The sequence below is a fragment of the Neopsephotus bourkii genome, unplaced genomic scaffold, assembly GCF_033783945.1.
Source record: "Neopsephotus bourkii isolate Nb327-2 ecotype Australia unplaced genomic scaffold, CSIRO-AGI_Nbou_v1 NB_1638, whole genome shotgun sequence".
In the NCBI taxonomy this organism is placed as follows: Eukaryota; Metazoa; Chordata; class Aves; order Psittaciformes; family Psittacidae; genus Neopsephotus; species Neopsephotus bourkii.
The window spans coordinates 6,617,191-6,635,035 of NW_026902113.1; the positions used below are offsets into that span (position 1 = coordinate 6,617,191).

The following is a 17,845-nucleotide window of genomic DNA, read 5'->3' on the forward strand; positions in this document are numbered from 1 at the left end:
TAGTCTTGATAATTTAGATCTAGGTTTTCTAGGTTATTACTAGATATTAATAAAGATTGTTCTTGTTTTTAAGTCTGAAAGATCTAGAGTAAAATCAGTAAAGAACTCTGATGTTATAAGGGTGTTGGACATTCAGAAGCAGTGGACATGTTGCTCCACTATACTTTGTGTGCATGATTTTCTATTGACATCATTTAAATAATGTATTTCAGATGCTGTTAGCAAAAGCTATTTCTACTTTCAAGGGATATTTGTAGAAATGTGGTCTGTGACACAGTGAATCTTTTTCGATTATGCTCTGATCAGCTTACTATAAATTCATTTATTAAACCTGTTTTTTAATCTTTTTACTTTTTCTTTCGGACCTAGAACTTGTAAAAATTCCACCTTAGCTATGCACTATTTTCTGATGATATTCCTGAATACTCTTTGTTAAGGTCTTAGCATATTTGCATGAGTACTTCTAGATTTACATTTTGGTTTATATTCTAGAGGTACCAGGATTATTTGTGCATGCAGGTTTTTTTCTTGGCTGTTGTCAATTAAGCTTGTTCAAGAAGTCAGGTCCATTGTAAACTGACCTTCTGTATCCTCACTGGTAATGTAATTTCAGCTATTCTTGATGGCCTGCTTTTGTCTATTAGCCTGTCAGAGGAGAGAAATGTATATTGGCAGAATAGCTCCAGCTTGGTATAGATCACTATAATTGTTGCATGTTGGTCTTGGTACTTAGTGCAGATTTTGTCAGTATTCTGGCTTCTTATGAGGACTGTTAGATGCTGGGTAACATTTTTAAAGGCAGATGGAAAAAGGTGAAGATGGGAAGGCAGGATCCTGAAGTTGTATAAAATACACTGTTCTAGGTATTTCATGGTAGAAAACCACAGCAAAGGTTGTGAAAATTGTGAAGTCTGGTATTTTGAAATTTTGCTGATTTCTGCAAGGTGGTACAGCCTATTTGTGGCAGAGGAGTGTGTATTTGTAAACTTTTATATACGTGTTTTTACTATAGGAAAGGCAGTGCATGTTATAAAGCAGCTGCTTCTCTAGCTGTTTGTAAGACCTGGATTTAGCTGGTTCTCAAATTTAGGCAGTTAAAGGTAGGAAGAGTAAAGTTACACATCGAAGCTCCTGTTACTCTGAACAAAGCTGAAGTGCCTATGAAACATGCTTTGCCTTTTCTTCCCCCTTCAGTACTTGAGAAGGAGGGAGGGAAAGGTAGTGCCAAAATCATGCTTCAGCAGAAGGGAAAAAGTGCTTGAGTGTCAATAGACTCAAAAGGAGAGAGTCTGTCTGATAGCTGAAAGAGAGCAAATCTTTATTAGATATTAGGAAGAAATTCTTTACTATGAGGGCAGTGGAACAGGTTGCCCGGAAAAGCTGTGGCTGCCCCATCCCTGGAAATGTTCAAGGCCAGGTTGGATGAGGCTTTGAGAAACCTGGTGGAAGGTGTCCCTGCCTGTGGCAGGGTGGTTGGAACTAGATGAGCTTTCAGGTCCCTTCCAACTCAAGCCGTTCTGTAGTACTATGATAAGAGATGCTTTGCTGCTCAAATAAGTAATCCTGTGATCAGTGTCAACACCATGACACTTTATTTGGGCAGGGAAGGTGTCTACACATTTTGTCTTCAAACTTGATTTGTAGTGTTTGAGATACTTGCCTAACACTTGAGCATGTAATACATGTGGCAGATCAGAATTCTTGATTTTGTGTGTCAGCTATGTCATTGGTATTTCTATTTGGTGTGACTTTTCTGTGCTTTTTATAGAACATTCGTTCCCCTTTGTGGGAAACTGTTTATTGACTGACTTCTCTAAGAGATGTCAAAATTGAGTCTGTTAACCATGTTCATGGAGTCACAGTTCCTCATTGGGTCCAATGAGGAGCATAGGAACCATGCAGTGTGTGTTTTCTGCCTGAAGGACTGGAACTAGAAGAGAAGTTAAATGTTCTCCAAATAGTGTTGTTACCAAGAAACTGCTATGTTTAACTCATGCTTGATAATATTAAGGGTTATAATTTGGAGAGTACAATTTATTCTTTTTTTAAAGTAAGCACCTATTTTGTATCCTTCATCTTTGCCGTATCAGACTCCATTTTTTTGTCTTAGAACCATTGTCCCATCAATGAGGATTGTTGCTTCAAAATCTCCAGCTGAGCACAAGTTGCTGTATACTCTTACTGCAGTTCATAGTTTGCACATGGTGTGGTTTGGGACAGCGTGTTTTGGGATGTGTTGGCGGGTTTGGGGGGGTGTGTTTATTTTATTTTTTTGTTCATTTGTGTGTGGCTTTTTGATAGGTGAGTTTTGGTTTTTGCCTTCACACAGAAGTTTAGTTTTATCCTGCTTCTTCACAGGAGCAAGACTCTTCCATAGAGTTGAATGCTCTGGAGAGGATGATCATGAAAGTTTGTTAGTAAGGTTCTTATGGGGAAGCAAATTGCAGAAGCAAATAAATAAGTTTTCCTTTGTGTTTGTTATACCATAATTTAAAACTAAAAGCCAAACATAGTTTTAACTGATGTATTGTTTTGCTTTGTTTTATGTTTTAGAAATATGGCAAATTAACATCTTGTAGTGGCTGCAGAGCTCAGTGCAGGTTTTTTGACATGACTCAGTTCATAGAACCTAATGGATGTACGGAGCCATACTGCTCAACTGTATGCATGAATACACACAAATCAAAATATGCAGAATCACAAAGTAAGTGAAAAGGATGATGGATCTTCTTCACTGCTAAGACTAGACTTTTTTTTTTTTTAGGTTTGAACACTGGGGGCGGGTGGTTTTGTTTTAGAATTAATCTATGCAGCTGTGACTTCACAGGGTTTTTAAATAAAAAATAACAAGCCCCTGGTTTCCCCCCTCTTTCCTCTCTCTTCCCCCCACCCCTAAAAAAACACCCAAACAAATTCCCTCCCCAGAAAAATCAAAATAAATTCAACCAACCAAAACCCCTAAAAACCCAAAACAAAGCAAAAAGAACGTCCTTATATTCAGCACTAGTAAATGACTCCTGAGGGATCATTTTCTCCCCTGACCTTTTTGCTTGATGTCAGCAACAGTTTTCAACTCTCTTAAGGCTTTGTGAGAAAAAATGTTGAGACATAATATGCTCTGGTGTGTCACAGAATGATAGTGCAATTTTTATGCATATGAATTAATATTCTTTTGTTTGTGATTCAACCCCAATGCCATTTTATCTCCTCAAGTAAGAACTGGAGAAGGATGGAGATAGTTATAATGTATGTGGATATTGTCTAGGTAGAATTTTTAACCTGTTAAAGGAATTGGTCAATAACTCAAAATGTGTGTTCTTCAAATATACGAAGTAGGCATAGGTCTCAGTTCAGCAAACTCAATGTTGAAAATGTTCTAATGAATTTCATAGTAAAAGTGCAATTTTGTATTTAATGCTGACCTTTAGTGGAAGAATTCAACCTCTTCAGTTTCTTATGGTTTATGTGGCTTGCAGAAACTGACTGGAAAATAGACAAATCAGAGCTTTTCACATTGAAATGGTGGGAAGAGCTGACCTGTAATCCAGTATGTTTTTTATTAAAAAAAAATTTTTTGGCTACTATTTTGTGTTAATTTTGTTTGTAAACTACATTTTTCTTTTAGGTATGGGAATTATTTGCCACTTTTGTAAACGAAACTCTTTACCTCAATATCAAGCCACAATGCCTGATGGAAAACTGTACAGCTTTTGCAGTTCCAGTTGTGTAGCTAAATTTCAGGTTAGCTGTTGTGTTAAGTCTTTTCCTCCCTAATATTTGTGTACTTGTGTTTGTGTTAAGTATTTGCATATTTAATTCACTTGTATATATGTGTTTATGAGGTATAATTAACATAGCAGATGCTTCTGACTCATAACAATTTCTTTGCTCAAAGTATTCTTTCATAATGACAACAGTAGCTGCTGTCTTAAACTTACAAAATCTGATAATAACCCTTTTCTCCTTGATACCATAAAAAAACACAAAGTAATATCACTGGTAATCTTTTTACCACCCAAGCTTCTTTATGGAGATGAGCTGTTCTGTGTTGAAGATAAACAAATTTCAGCTCTCATACTAAATACTGTAAGAACATTCTAATTTTGAATATTGTACAAACAAAGGTGTGTCGTGGGGGAATAGTGACTGTCTCTGAAATGAAAGGTTAGCACCTAAGCCATGAGAGCATTTATGGACAAAACGAGTTGTTTAAATTATGTCCAGAAGCCGGAGTGTGGCAAGCATAATGGCATGCACACTGGACAAAGCTGTATGCTTGTTGAAAATTGTCGGATATTTAATAAGATTTAAGGCATATGTAAGGTATGTTGTAGTCATTAATCTCTGGGTGATTGAAGAGCACTTAAGTGTTTCAATTTTTGTATGTAAAAACAGTTTTCCCAGATGTGGACTGTGTAATTGATAACTGCCTCCTCATGTGTTATTGAAAAGTTACAGCCATACAGGGTTTTCCCATTTGTCATTATACTCCAATCTTTTCATCAGCCGGAAAGCAAATCAATCTCTTAATTGCTTCCTTAATATACCCTCAATAGGGCCTTTCCTCGTGTAGCCCTGCTCTGTGCTTCCATCTTAACCAATTTAGTAAATGTCTGTCAGTAGAACTGATTAACAGAATAGATGCAGATAGTATGTAATGACCAGTCTGTAATAGTCCAACTCATTTGACATCTACTTTATTCTATGTAGTCTTACAATTAAATTGCAGCCCCAGGAGCTCTCAGAACAAAACCTTTTTGCTATTTGAGTGAGAAAAATAAAGCTAGTGAATGACATCTACAGCTTGTGCCTTCCTGGATTTGCACATAAGTCAATATTAAGCAACATTATTGAATATAACTGCTGGATCAGTTGATCCTGCTTGTGGATTTCTTATCTTGCTGAGACCTTGTTGAGGCTTCTGTTGCAATTTGTGTTTTATGTAGATCTATTTCTCTAATGTTGGCAAGGAGTTTAATTAGAGCAGTCATATAGTCTTGTTTCTTAGTAAAGACCAGAAATGGGTAGGTGGTCACTTGCTTGCAGTTAGTTTGCTCACGTAACTCAGAAAAGTTTTCATATATTCGTTGTCTAGAAGAATAAAATTCATTCACCATTAAATAAGAGTTGATTGTATGAGACCAGCTTCTTTGTTCCATTCATTTTGTATTTAGGTGGAAAGGACAGTATACCATTATGTTAGCTTTGGACTGTGAGTGTTCCTTCGAGGATTTTGTTCTACCTAAGTGACACATAAGGGATTGCACCCACTTTGAGAAATGGTTTAATCCATTTGGTCAGTTGCAGTGCTTTTTGCAATGATCTCTTAGAAAAATGACCAGTTTACTTTGGAACTCTGATATTTTTTTTATTGTTTACTAATACAGATAAGTCTTGCTTTAATTTTCTGGCATGTGTATTCGTTCCTTTTTCCTACTGTGCCTATTCTTCCCATACATTTTTCTTTGTTAGGGGCTACCCTTTTCAGAACAGAATAACTGTTATTTCAGGTCTGCATCTCCCTCCTGCAAAAATTTTAGTCCTTCTGGTTTACAAATGGGTTGGAATATTCCCAATTTGTTTACACTACTTTAGGGTTGATCGTAATTTTACTTTAGTCATAACTTTTTGTTTCAGCAATTTTGATGTACTAAAACATCTGAAAGATTTGGTTGAGCTGCTTGTTGTGCAACTTATGTCCATATTTATATTCTCCTTTGCGCGGAGAGCTTGTAAGAGTGCTCATCCTTGTAAGAAAGAGCGTAAAAGAGGAAAAATAGCTGGCTTGATGTGATTTGTGTGTGTGTGTGTGTGTGTGTGTGTGTGTGTGTGTGTGTGTGGTAGTTGGTGGTAGAACAGCGTGACTGTGTTTTGTCATCTTCCATGCTCTGTCTTGGAGGATGTTACAGCAAAGTTTTAAGACAAAACTGTTCAAAAGCTGTATTGTTTTAAGCCTGGGTCAGTTGAAGACCTTGTTCTGAACTTGTCTGTTACGAAAAAATAAACTACTAATTTATGTATTGTAAACATGGGGGTTGTGGTATAAGTGTCTTCCCAAAGTTAGAAACTGTGTGTCTTAAAGTACAAGCTGTGTTGCAAAACATGAGTCTATACAAAATGTTCAGGTTTTCACCACACAATTTATGGATGGCTCTGGAGAGTTGTAGGACCAGTATGTTTAAGAATTACAAGTACAGTCATTTTTAGCAGGTTACTCACATTATTTGCTAATCTTGTGTTCTTGATCATCATTAGGGTGTCTGTAAGTGTTCTTCATTATATATCTTAAAACTCTCTTCCTTACACCTACATATATTTTAAAACTGGAGTGTGTTGTCGCAGGAATCATGAAGGAAGCCTGGCATGCTAGTCAGAAATATTTTTCCAAATCTGATCATAATAAAAATAATTGAGTCTTCCACGCTGAGGCTGGAAGATCTGTGTGTGCATGACCATAAAGGGAGTGTTTGGTTCCTTCCCCATTTAGTTTATTACCTTTGATTTTGCTTGTGGAACCGTCTTAGTGGATGACCTATTTAGAGCAGCGGAAGTCTAGCAGTCCTCTTTCAATCTTGGGGACATTTGTTGGGTATAAGGGGGAAAAATATGACAATACTGTATGTGGGCATCAGACTGTTAAAGTTGTTAGTTACAGAGTCACAGAAACATCGAAGTTGCAAAAGACCTTTAAGATCAAGTCCAACCATGGGACAGTGGACCACTGGAATAAAGGTGGCATCTTTTCTGCTGTATATGTCAGTTTGTTCTCAGGTCTTGTCCATGATTGGGAACTGTACGTGATTACTTCATGTCTGCAAACTTTTGTTAGTGCATCTGCATAAGGTGATACCACTTGCACTGCTAGCTAGCACTCAGCAGTATTAGTTCACTTATGTAAGGGTTTATGTCACTATCAGTTTCAGTTTTTTTTTATTTTTAGTGTAGGTAAACCCTTAGTAACAGGAGGGTTTGAAGAAATGTTTTAAGTTTTTCACTGTTACAAGGTAGAGAGGTAGTAACAAATCTCTCTGAAGATAACTTTTTTCCCATAAATGTATTTGTCTTGTTGCAGATGATGTGGGAAAGTTTGAGAAGATGGAAGTAGGAAATTTGTCCTGAATGATCAAGTGACTGTGATTATTACTGATTCAGATTTTATCCTGAGCATCGCATGTGTAATACACTAGTAGTTGTTGGTTGATCTAGGGAACATGCTGAAGACTGTATCTGTAGACATGTAAGACCTAGTGTAAAACTGAGTTCTGTGTCTACTGATTGGCTCAGAAATGCATTAAGTTAATGATTCAATTATAGAATTAAATTTTCATACCTATACATGCAATCCGCAGTATTTTTCTCAACCTGCTAACCCATAATTGTTTAGGGGCTGGCTGTTTGAATGGCTGCATCTTCTTGCCTGGTGATTGAGGCCAGCTAGGACTATTAGCTAGTTTTCTCTTAATGTGAGTAGAGACAGGGTTTCTTGCTGAAGGCCTTTTAATATTTATAGTATCAAGGGGTTTGCTTAAGGTGTTGATAACCTGCCTTAGTGAGGTTCAAATTTGAAAATACTTGTTTATAGGTCTTTGTCTGAATTTCTGTGACCAAAATAAAGCAAGCTGTGAAATGTATTTATCTGAAAATGCATGTTTTGTGATTAAGAGGTGTTCTGTTTCAGGAAACTTTTTTTTTCCCTCTTTTTTTTTTTTTTTTCATTTATAATTTCCCATACCAGGTATTAGAAAGGTAAGGTATGAGAAAAACAGCCTAAAGTAATAATCGTGGAAGGTAAGGGTAAGGATTCAAGATTGGAAAACCTAAGGTGACAAGGGGAAAAGAATTAAGGCAAATGACTGGCCTGCTGTGCTTTCTCCAGGAATGCTCTTGAGCTTGCTTATGCACTCTCAGATTCTCGAACACTTAGGCGTAATTAAAAACACATTCTAGAAGTAACGAAGAAGTGATATGTCTGTCTTGTGTTTTTCAGACTCTCAGTGTGCAGTCTTCAACAAATGGTCAGTTTGTCTCTCCCAGTGATATTCAGTTGAAATGTAATTATTGCAAAAGTTCTTTTTGTTCGAAGCCAGAAGTACTGGAATGGGAGGTAAGTGGCGGTTTGGTTTTACTTTTAGAATGATGAAGTGTTTCCAAATTTAAACTGTAATTTCAATACAGTTGCTGCAGATAGGTACTTTATAAGGCGGCAAAGCTTAAAAAATTAAGCTAATAAATTCTGCCTGGTTCTGTAGAATATAATTAAACTTTAGTATGGATAAAAACAGAAGTCTCTTTATAAATAACAAATAAAAAAGCATCTGTGGAATTTAAAGAAAAAAGTAAATTCTCAGATCAGCTGTAAGCTTGAAGTATGCTTTCATCTTTAGTTGTGTGACTGTAGATATGATAGACCATTGTTACACTTCTCTATTGAATTGAGAGAAATATCTGAAGAGGATGTGCTAATATTGATTGGCATATTTTCTGCTTAGCATTTGCATACAAAATTATGAGTATTTGTAGCACTTGCGGTCAGCTTTAGTGAGAGTTGTTAATTTTTAGCATTAGAAGTCATGCCCAAATGATGTGTTTGCGCTTCCGTTTACTTTTCATGTTAAAGTTGTCTCGATGGCAAACTGTTATTTATAATGCTGAACTATGAAAACCTGTAGATTTTATCCCTATTCATGGTGCTTTACAACTCTGCTTTTAGAACAAAGTGTATCAGTTCTGCAGCAGAGCATGTGCTGATGATTATAAGAAACTGCACTGCATAGTTACATACTGTGAATACTGTCAAGAAGAGAAGACGCTGCATGAGACTGTGAATTTCTCTGGCATCAGGAGACCCTTTTGTAGTGAAGGTCTGTATGTACTTGTTTTTTCCTAAGGTATTGGCATGGTAGTTTTGCTGCAGTTGACTTATTATGTTCGTATGTCATGCTAAAGTTTAAGGTAACAACTCTTTCTGTTGTAGTGAGGCTAAACCGGAAGTTTCTTTGTTATTATTAATGAAGCACATGTACCTGTGAATTTATCTGAGCTGCTTTTATGGTTTTTTGTTGATATCCCCCCCCCCCCCCCCCCCCTTAGGTTAAGGAAGAGTGAGCAATGCTTTTAAGCTTGTGTATGTATAAGTACATACACATGTATGCACATGCATATATACATCTGTACAAAAAAAATGGTACGGAAATTCTTTTCTTGAAATGTACGCTGCAGAGCTTATACCAGCACTAACTGCACTGGGGAATACCACATCAAAGCTTTCTCTTCAATTAATAGTTTCCAAAATGTAGTATGACATTGGAAATTCTACACTGGTTTAGAATGGCTGTTTAAACAGTAACTTGAATGATGTATGTTGATTGCAGTCATTATAATTTTCCTGACTAATGATTTCGATTTTCAAAAAGAAACTGTAATGAAGGTATATGGACATAAGGTTCTTTTAAATTGCATTAAGATACTGTTTTAATAGAAGCAGCAAAATACAGGCTTAGCATGAACCTATTGCACTTTTGGTGAGCTGTCCTTCAATCCTTATCTTACAAGTTTTAGCTAGGAGTTTGGATGACCCATCTCTGCAGATACAGGGAATATTTTTTCCTTTAGTTATAATAATAATGCTTTCACTATCATTTCATAAACTTTGCTGAAGATCTCTGCTTTCAAGCATATTAAACAGCGGATGTGCCAATTTATTTGTAGCAGGATCCTATTAAGCTAGAGAGGGGTAGAGAGTGAAGCCAGAGGCGGCCTTCCTTCTGTGTGATTCTCTTACATTTCTGGACTCTGCAGTCTTTTGTTTCTGATGAATGGAGTGTGGTGGCTTAGGTTTCTCTGCCATCATTACTTTCTTCTTGTGGACTGCAGAGTGATAGCTGGAGAGGAAAAAAGGACAAAGCAAGGCCCAGTTTTACAGTGTATCATTGCAGTGCTGAATAACATCTACTTAGAAATTGTGTGAATAAAACAATTCCGCGGAATATATTCAAAGACAAGAACAAACTTTTTTTGGCCTGGATATTACAGTATATGTTGGTATTACTGTAAACACTTAGAAATCCCTCATTTTAAAGCCTGGTGGCTGTCACTATGAAATATCAGTAAGATTCATAATGTGATCTATGCCATATTACTACTTTCACAGATGTATTTTTATATCAGGAAGCTTGAAATACGTGAGAACTTCTATTTTCTATTGGAGAATTTGAGGAAGGAAAGAAATAAAATCAGTCTCCTGCATGAATACAGTTACTAAATGGGGGGAATCAGTTGCTAGATGTCTTAGTGCGGGTCCTGAGTTTGCATTTGTTGGACTGCCAGCTTGAGAGCAAAGCTGATTTTTAAGGATGAATATGCCAAGTGTTACCACTAAAACAAAGTTCATTGGCTTACTGTGATGATCTGAACTAAATCAGAGAGAGATGGTAGTCAAAGCCAGCAAGAAGTAGAATGTAACTTGAATAAATATGGTACACATCTGCTAGCTGTAGCTTAGGTCTGCTTTGTGGTGCGTAAGAAAATAGCTGCCTGTGTTACCCAGTGAAAATAAACAGCTGACCTGGACAGAAGCTCTGTAGAAACAACCTACACCCTGTATTTTAAAGGAAAACCAACGATTTTTCATTGATTGCTACAGAAATAGTAGAATTCAAGAGCTAACATTGTTCAGATCTGATGTGGGGAGGAGAGGGCTAGGTCTTTAGATGGATTGAGTGGAGGTCAACAAAAAGTTCTGTCATCAGAGGTGATAAATTTCTCCCTTTTCCAGGCATCCAGGCACCACTAACTTTAACTTGTATCATAACATTTCCAAAAATATGTCCAACAGTAAAGTAGAAAAACTAGTAGATGTACCAAATAAACTTGTTGGATGTGGAGGCCATAGTGGTTTTGATATTGTAACGTATTCAGGAAACTTCATCAACATAGATTATTTTGTTAAGCATGCAATTAGTCTTCAGAAGGCAAGTGTATTACGATTTGAGAAGGAATAACCTCAGGTGCTCAGTCACAAAAGTTACTGGTGTTTTTGGAAGAAACTGAACTCTCAAGGGAAAATACTGGGAGATTTCAGGTTTATGTTTGTAAGAGAAGGCTTCTAGAGGAAATCAGCAGAAGTTAAACAGGTGTTGAAATTTCTGCAAGAGTGTTTATTTGTTCATCTTCAAGCAGACTGATAGGAAAGTATGTATAAAGTCACCCACAAATACCTTTAGACTGCTTGTGGTTGTCTAGCTGGAGTACTGAAGATGTCAGTCCTCTGCTCACATTATTCATACCTGAGGGTTTTTTTACACATACACATATGTATAAATTTACACACAAACCCTGGCACCCACATTAAAGTCTCTGGGATGAGTATTTTTGTGTAGTTTCATTCCAGCTCTGTTTCTTTATATGCTTTTCTTTATTAAAAAATATATGCAATGGCCATCTGATCTTCCATTGCAATAAGGTGTAATTAGACCAGCCTATCATTTGTGCTAAAGATGGTTATTAATTCTTTCATGGAGTACAGTATACTTTTTCTGTTTCTGTCCAAAACTTTGATGCTACATGAGGGATGAACAACCTGAACGGACTAGTTGAAAGAGATTAATCTCCTCCCCCGGTGCTGAGGCTTTGGAAATTAAGCTGTCCTGCTGCTTTTCCACAAGAATGCCTCATTCCAAAATACCAGTATCTAAATTAAATATGTTGTATATTGTATATGCTAAAGCAAGAAGATGAAGTTGCTTGGAGATATTTATGTATGTAGAGTTGCATGAGTAAAAATTGAGGATAGACTGTGCAAGTTTTTAATCTTGAGGAAATCTTGAAGTTACTGAGTTTTGTGGTTTTTCAATATATATCCCTTCTGAGTGTGTAATAGAGTGATGAATCAGTCTTTGGCAACCCAGCAATGGAACTGTTTTATGATAAGTATCACCGTAACTTCTTTTTTTCTCACTTGTAATTTGCATTCAGTTCATCTTTTCAATAGAACCGTTATGATTTAAATAACACAGGCTTTGTAATAATTTGTAACATGAATTTAAATAACATTGATTCATATCCATTAGTCTGCTTCTTGGAAGGAGAAGGTCAGTAAGCTGTGGAGTGACTCAGTTATCTGATGCTTGGGAGTTCCTTTCAAATAGATAATATAGATAAAAGGCATCTATGAAACTAGCAACTGTACTGTCATCTCGACAGTATGCTAATAAGTTTCAGGGAATTACAGATTCTGCAAATTAAAATTAATGTAGACAACTCTGTTTCATCTATGTAGAGGTAACCCCTTTTGAATTACTTGTAGAGGTGACAAGTGGAAAAAAAATCAGGAAATTAAGCGATTTCAGAACTGAGCAGGTCTAGGAAAGATGTATATTTAGTTAAAGCATTGTAGACTCTAGAGTGGTGGTTTTCCAACCACTGCTGCGCAGTGAATTTTTTAGTACAGCATACTATTAAATGTTTAGTTGATTTTCAGAAATGATGTATATGAAAATACTACAGATATTGGAAATAGCTTAAACAGGTGTTAAATATTATACAAGTGCTTACATGTGAATGTCTCACAACCAGTTAAGGTACTACCTAAAATTTATAGCAATTACTATAGTTACTAAAAACATTAACAAACTGATTTCAAAACTGATGTGTCATATGAAGCATTGCTAAGACTTAGTTATTGTTCATGGGCTTCTCTAGTAAGTGGAGAAGTTGATGTGCTAGCCCTGTGCCCTTAGCTGTATTCCCTGGGCAAAAGGGGGTTGCCATCAGGCCTGCTTAAATCTCTTCATCGCTGATGTTTGCTTTGTTATTATTAAACATGAGAGCTACAGAAAGTGTTTAAACACAGCTTTTTTATAGTTTGCATTATCAACTCTCTACTTTGAGACACTGATACATGTTTTAAAAATAAAATGTACACAATTTGGGCTAGCTAACAAATTTTTGACGGCAGTACAGAAGCACCCATTTTAATGAAAAATTCTGTGGCATAATTACAACTTTCTAACTGTGTGCTGCTATGTAAGAGGACCTGAAAACTGTCAAGGATTGATACGTAGTATAGAACATGGTTAGAGGAGGAGAGAAAGAGATACATTTACATGTATAATTTTGTATCACAGTTAGCTGTGTTGCATAATAAAACTCTTATGTTACAAGCTCTTGGTTTATGCTTCACAATAGTTGTTACCTCCCTCTCTGCAGCTCTGATAGTAGCCTACTGTATTAAAATAATTTGTGCTTGCTATGGGGCCTATTCAGCTTTAGCCTACTATGTCAGGCAGTTCGGTTTTGCTTCTGGCCGCTTCCTTTGGCAGTGTCCCACTGACATCATCTGAAATACCAGCTTCCTTGTGTCTTTCTTTTGAAGGTTTATTTGGTGCTGAGTGGGAGTATCCTGGCAAAAAGGGACAAATGACAAGCAAAACATGTCTTAAACAGTGTAAAATGTATGATCCATTAAAATGCCCTTATTGCGAGAGTCATGTTGTTATTGAAGCAAAGTATTCCTTTCCTGCAAATCAGGTTAGTAGAAAAGTGGAAGACAACTTTGGAGGGATTTTGAGGTGCCTTAGAAAGGATATGATCTCCTTTGACTGCTGTGGGCAAAAGTTACAGTGGGACATCCCTGACATCTGTTTGAGTGGCACTTTTTGTTACATTGGCACGGTGTGGTTGTTCAGTCCATGTTGTATTATTTAATAGTCTGGTGTTAAATCTTTGAGCTGCAAATGACTATTCCAAACAATTTTTTTTACTGTAAAAGCTCAAAGATACTTTTCTGCTGATAACAATGAGTTAAGATAAAAAAGGACAGCATGCTCCAATTGGAAAAGTCCCTTGAAAAATACTTAACAGGCTCCCATGCTGAAGAAGAACCAAATGAAGGCTCTTGGCTATGCTGAAGGAAAACACAGGTCTGCACCTTCCACGCAGACTCGCATGAAAGAGCTGGAGAGCTAGTTCTTGTGGTATTCCACTTGTGGAAGAGTCTGATCATGTAGATGTGGTTGTTAATTAGTGTTTGTAGGGTGCATGTCTTCTGGAATGACTTGAAAATTTTAATTTGTTATCCTGTTTTTTTATACTTTCGGTGGTGTTCTGGGAGTTGAAAAAATCAAAAGATAAAACTATGCTGAGGAAGATACTACATACTTATCGGTCTTGGAGGGAGAACATTGATACTGTTAAAGTAACTTCATTTAGATTTTGAGTAGATGTTGTGCTGAATCTTGAGATTATTTTTTTTTTTTGTCCATGGAGAACTAATTTATAACATGGTAAAGAATATCAAGTGAAATCCTGTGCATCGTTTGAATTAAGTGGTCCTTGTTAGATTGGAATTCTTCAGTGTTAATTCCCTTGTGTCTTTTGAAGATGTTTGAGACAGTTCTCCAAGGGAAGATAACATTGACTCTTGCAGATAAGGAGTGATGACAGTTTAAGGTGCTGAGCTTATGAGCACAAGAAGACCACTTATAAAGCTGCTTCTTAGGAACCTGAAAGAATAATCAACTTGAAAAGGTTTAAGAATAAGCAAAAACCTAGTGACTGGATAGGAGTAAGAGGGATGAGAAAAGAAGGAGCTGGTATCCAATATCAGAAAACATTAGAATAAACTGAGTTGCTGCATGGAGACCTCATAGCAGCCCTCCAGTATCTGAAGGGGGGCCTATGGGGATGCTGGGGATGGACTATTCATTAGTGACTGTAGTGATAGGACAAGGGTGTAATGGGATCAAACTTAAACAGGGGAAGTTTAGATTGGATATAAGGAAGAAGTTCTTTACTGTAAGAGGGTGGTGAGGCACTGGAATGGGTTGCCCAGGGAAGCTGTGAATGCTCCATCCCTGGCGGTGTTCCAAGGCTGGGTTGGACAGAGCCTTGGGTGATAACGGTTTAGTGTGAGGTGTCCCTGCCCACGGCAGGGGGGTTGGAACTGGATGATCTTAAGGTCCTTTCCAACCCTAACTATTCTATGATTCTATAATAAAATAATAAAAGGTTCTTAAGCAGAAGACAAGGAAGGAAGTGGGAGATACAGCTTCTGTTACATACAGAGGAAGGGCTCTGTTTTAATGGTAGTCCAAGCAGGGCCCAAAATTGGATGCATTGCATCTGTTTTCCTATGGATAGTGATGTTTATTGTCAAGCCAGAGGCAGCGAATGTTAGGAATGTGTGCATGGAAAAGGTGGCTACTGTGTGTTTGAATCAGTACAGAGGGAGGCAGGAGAAAGATGTGGATGCAACATATCTTGAGAAATCTTCAAGACTTGGTTTGCGATGCTACAGGCTTGTCATATAATAGTCCTGTTGTTTGTCTCTAGATGAAGTTGTTAACAGTTGAAGTTATTACAAAATGAGAGAACAGCAAGTCTTGTATGTAGCTTGAAGGAAGAGAAAGGTAGTTTAGTAAGTACAGCATTTCAGGGGTAAAAAACTAATCGCTTTTAGGATGGAACAGTTATTTTCTATAAAAGATGTTATTCTCTGAAGTAAAAAGAGACTGGTGTTCAGGACTAAAGTGTTTCTAGTTCAGCATTCCTTTTTTACAGCTGCTTGATGTGTGAATGTATGGAATTTCATGTAATTCAGGTAGGTACTACTGGTAGACTAGGATCAGGTTCTTAGTAACTTGCGTGCACTGAGTCTGCAGGCAGTCAGGTGAGGTAGGTTTCCAAACATGGGTAGCCCTGGAGAACTCAACCTAGAAATTCTTGGGTCTGCCAAAAGGAAGGAAGCTCTCTTGACCTGGAACATGGCTGAAGTAAAGGTTTGAAGGAGCTGTTTGTGTGTTGTCCTGTCAGTAAGCCTCTGTTGTGTGCGTTCAAATCCTTATTCTCTCTATACAGTTCATGTGCATAACCAAATTTCAGGGCTGTTGGAAAGGATAGATTTTCTGTTGGGTTTTACTTGGAAGCCAGAATTCGAAAAGCGAAATTAATTCATTTTTGCTTGGTTCCAATTTTGAGTTGGAAATAGTTGTGTAGCAGTGCTCCTTTGTGGCCCGAGATAGTTGACTTGCAGGATGGTCTTCTGTTAGAATTTTGCTAAAGAATATAATTTCTTTTGTAGCCTGAATCAGATTACCTGCATTTCAATTTTGTTTTGAAATTAAGAGCTATTTTCTCTTAAGAGTTGCTTTAAAGCACTAGATATGTCCACCTGGTCACCCTGTAATTTGTCTATCTCGTGTTATAGCAGAAATTGTTCTGAATATTTGGGCTCTCAGCTGTTTGTCTTAGGCAGTGCTTATACTCATGAACTTCAAGTTCACAGAGGAGTTAGGGTGACCAAACCCTCAGTATTTTAGTGTTGATACTGGAAATATCAGTCAACCAGTGTTCTTTTTGTATTACTTTGCCACAATGTAGTCAGTCAAAGCGCACTTCTAGGTCATATCTACAAAGCCAGCATGGATACTGTTGGTCTGCTGATGCAGGATTTACACTGTGAAGACTGAGTTGTTTGAGCTCAGAATGTTTTGCTGAAGGTGAATATTTTTTTCCGTACTTAAAAGCTTACAATTCAAATCAAAATCATAGAATTGTGATAAAAAGTTATATCCTAGGTATGCACAAAGCACCTAGGGCCTAATTAAAATAATGCTGTCAAATAAAGGGCAGTTTGTTTTCTCTTCGTATGAAGTGAGAGGATCTTGAAACAACCAAAATGCTTCCTGGTTCCTTGGGTTGTTACCTATTACAAAGATGTAAAAAAAGTTAGACAAGTCTGAAGAGTTTTGTTCATGATGTTGCAGAAAGACTGTACTTTCATTTTAGAAGTCTTCACAGTTGTAACAATCTTATATCAGCATCTGAAGTTTTATAAAGATAGATTTTCTATCTTCTGTAGAGGCTTCCTTCAGTAAGAAGCCCTGCAGTCAGTGATGTATAAAACCTCCATGTTTTTCAGGCATTTAGTCTTAAGGGCTTGAAGTTTGGACTTTCTGTTTCCCCTTAATGTTCACTTCTCATTATTTTCCATGAGTCACAGATGTGAGAGATGTTTGACTGTAGCATGGAAAATTTCTTATCTGATAGCTTTTTTGAACATAACAGCAGTATCTTCTTCAATTTTACTCTCCATAGTTTAGCAGCCAAGGAGAATGTAAGCATTTTCCATTCCTTTTTGTAGGCTATTTAGCCAGGTGCACATAGCTTACCTGAAGGGTAGTAGAGTGCTTCTGTGAGTTAGTGCAGCATTGAATGGCTCTTCTAAGGCAGAGCTGAAGACGAGGATACTTCGTGGTGCTGAGCTGTCTCTGGAGTTGAAGTGGGAAGAATCTGATGCTCCATAAATAATAAGGGATACAGCAGGAAAAAATACTGGCAAGAAATGTTCAGTGCTTTAATGGGTTCTTTTAACTAGTAGTTTGCACACACTGGTGTTTTCAGGATTACTATTTCCTTCAGAGCAGTGTACTTAACATTTGAATTAGTTTCACTGTAAGGGTGATTGCTTGATTTGGCACTTTTCATCTGCCTGTTTTGTGTGTTAGTAATTTTTTTTATTGTTAAAGAATCAGATATATAACAGAAAAAAGCTTAAACAGTTTTTACATACAGTCTTATTCGTACTTTATAATTGTCTTGCTTTGACATTGTTAGCAAATGTAATTTGTTAGCAAAGCTTGTAGTATTGTAAGTTAAAATTCCTCAATAATCTTTTGGGTTTGGAAGATGCTGTCTGCTGTAGCTTCCACTTGCATTCTTGTGCTTTTAGTGATTTTTGAAATGTATCCGTTTCACACATATGAAATTCTACCCTAATAGACAACAGCACAAGCTTCTTAACTGAAATTACTGAATCCATTATAATTACAGTATCTTTATACACAGC

General features: G+C 37.0%; 1 protein-coding gene across 7 annotated transcripts in view; it reads left to right on the top strand.

Annotated features, from left to right (window-relative positions):
* ZMYM2 (zinc finger MYM-type containing 2) overlaps window positions 1–17,845 on the top strand; it is an 88,778-nt gene that overhangs the window by 41,638 nt on the left and 29,295 nt on the right. For 6 of the 7 annotated variants that reach the window (XM_061374332.1, XM_061374333.1, XM_061374331.1 and 3 more), the window contains 4 exons: window positions 2,554–2,704; window positions 3,626–3,741; window positions 7,988–8,104; window positions 8,711–8,861. In XM_061374332.1, the coding sequence (XP_061230316.1) occupies window positions 2,554–2,704; window positions 3,626–3,741; window positions 7,988–8,104; window positions 8,711–8,861 (535 nt within the window). The remainder of the gene's footprint in view (window positions 1–2,553; window positions 2,705–3,625; window positions 3,742–7,987; window positions 8,105–8,710; window positions 8,862–17,845) is intronic. The other variant, XM_061374336.1, reaches the window with a different exon arrangement.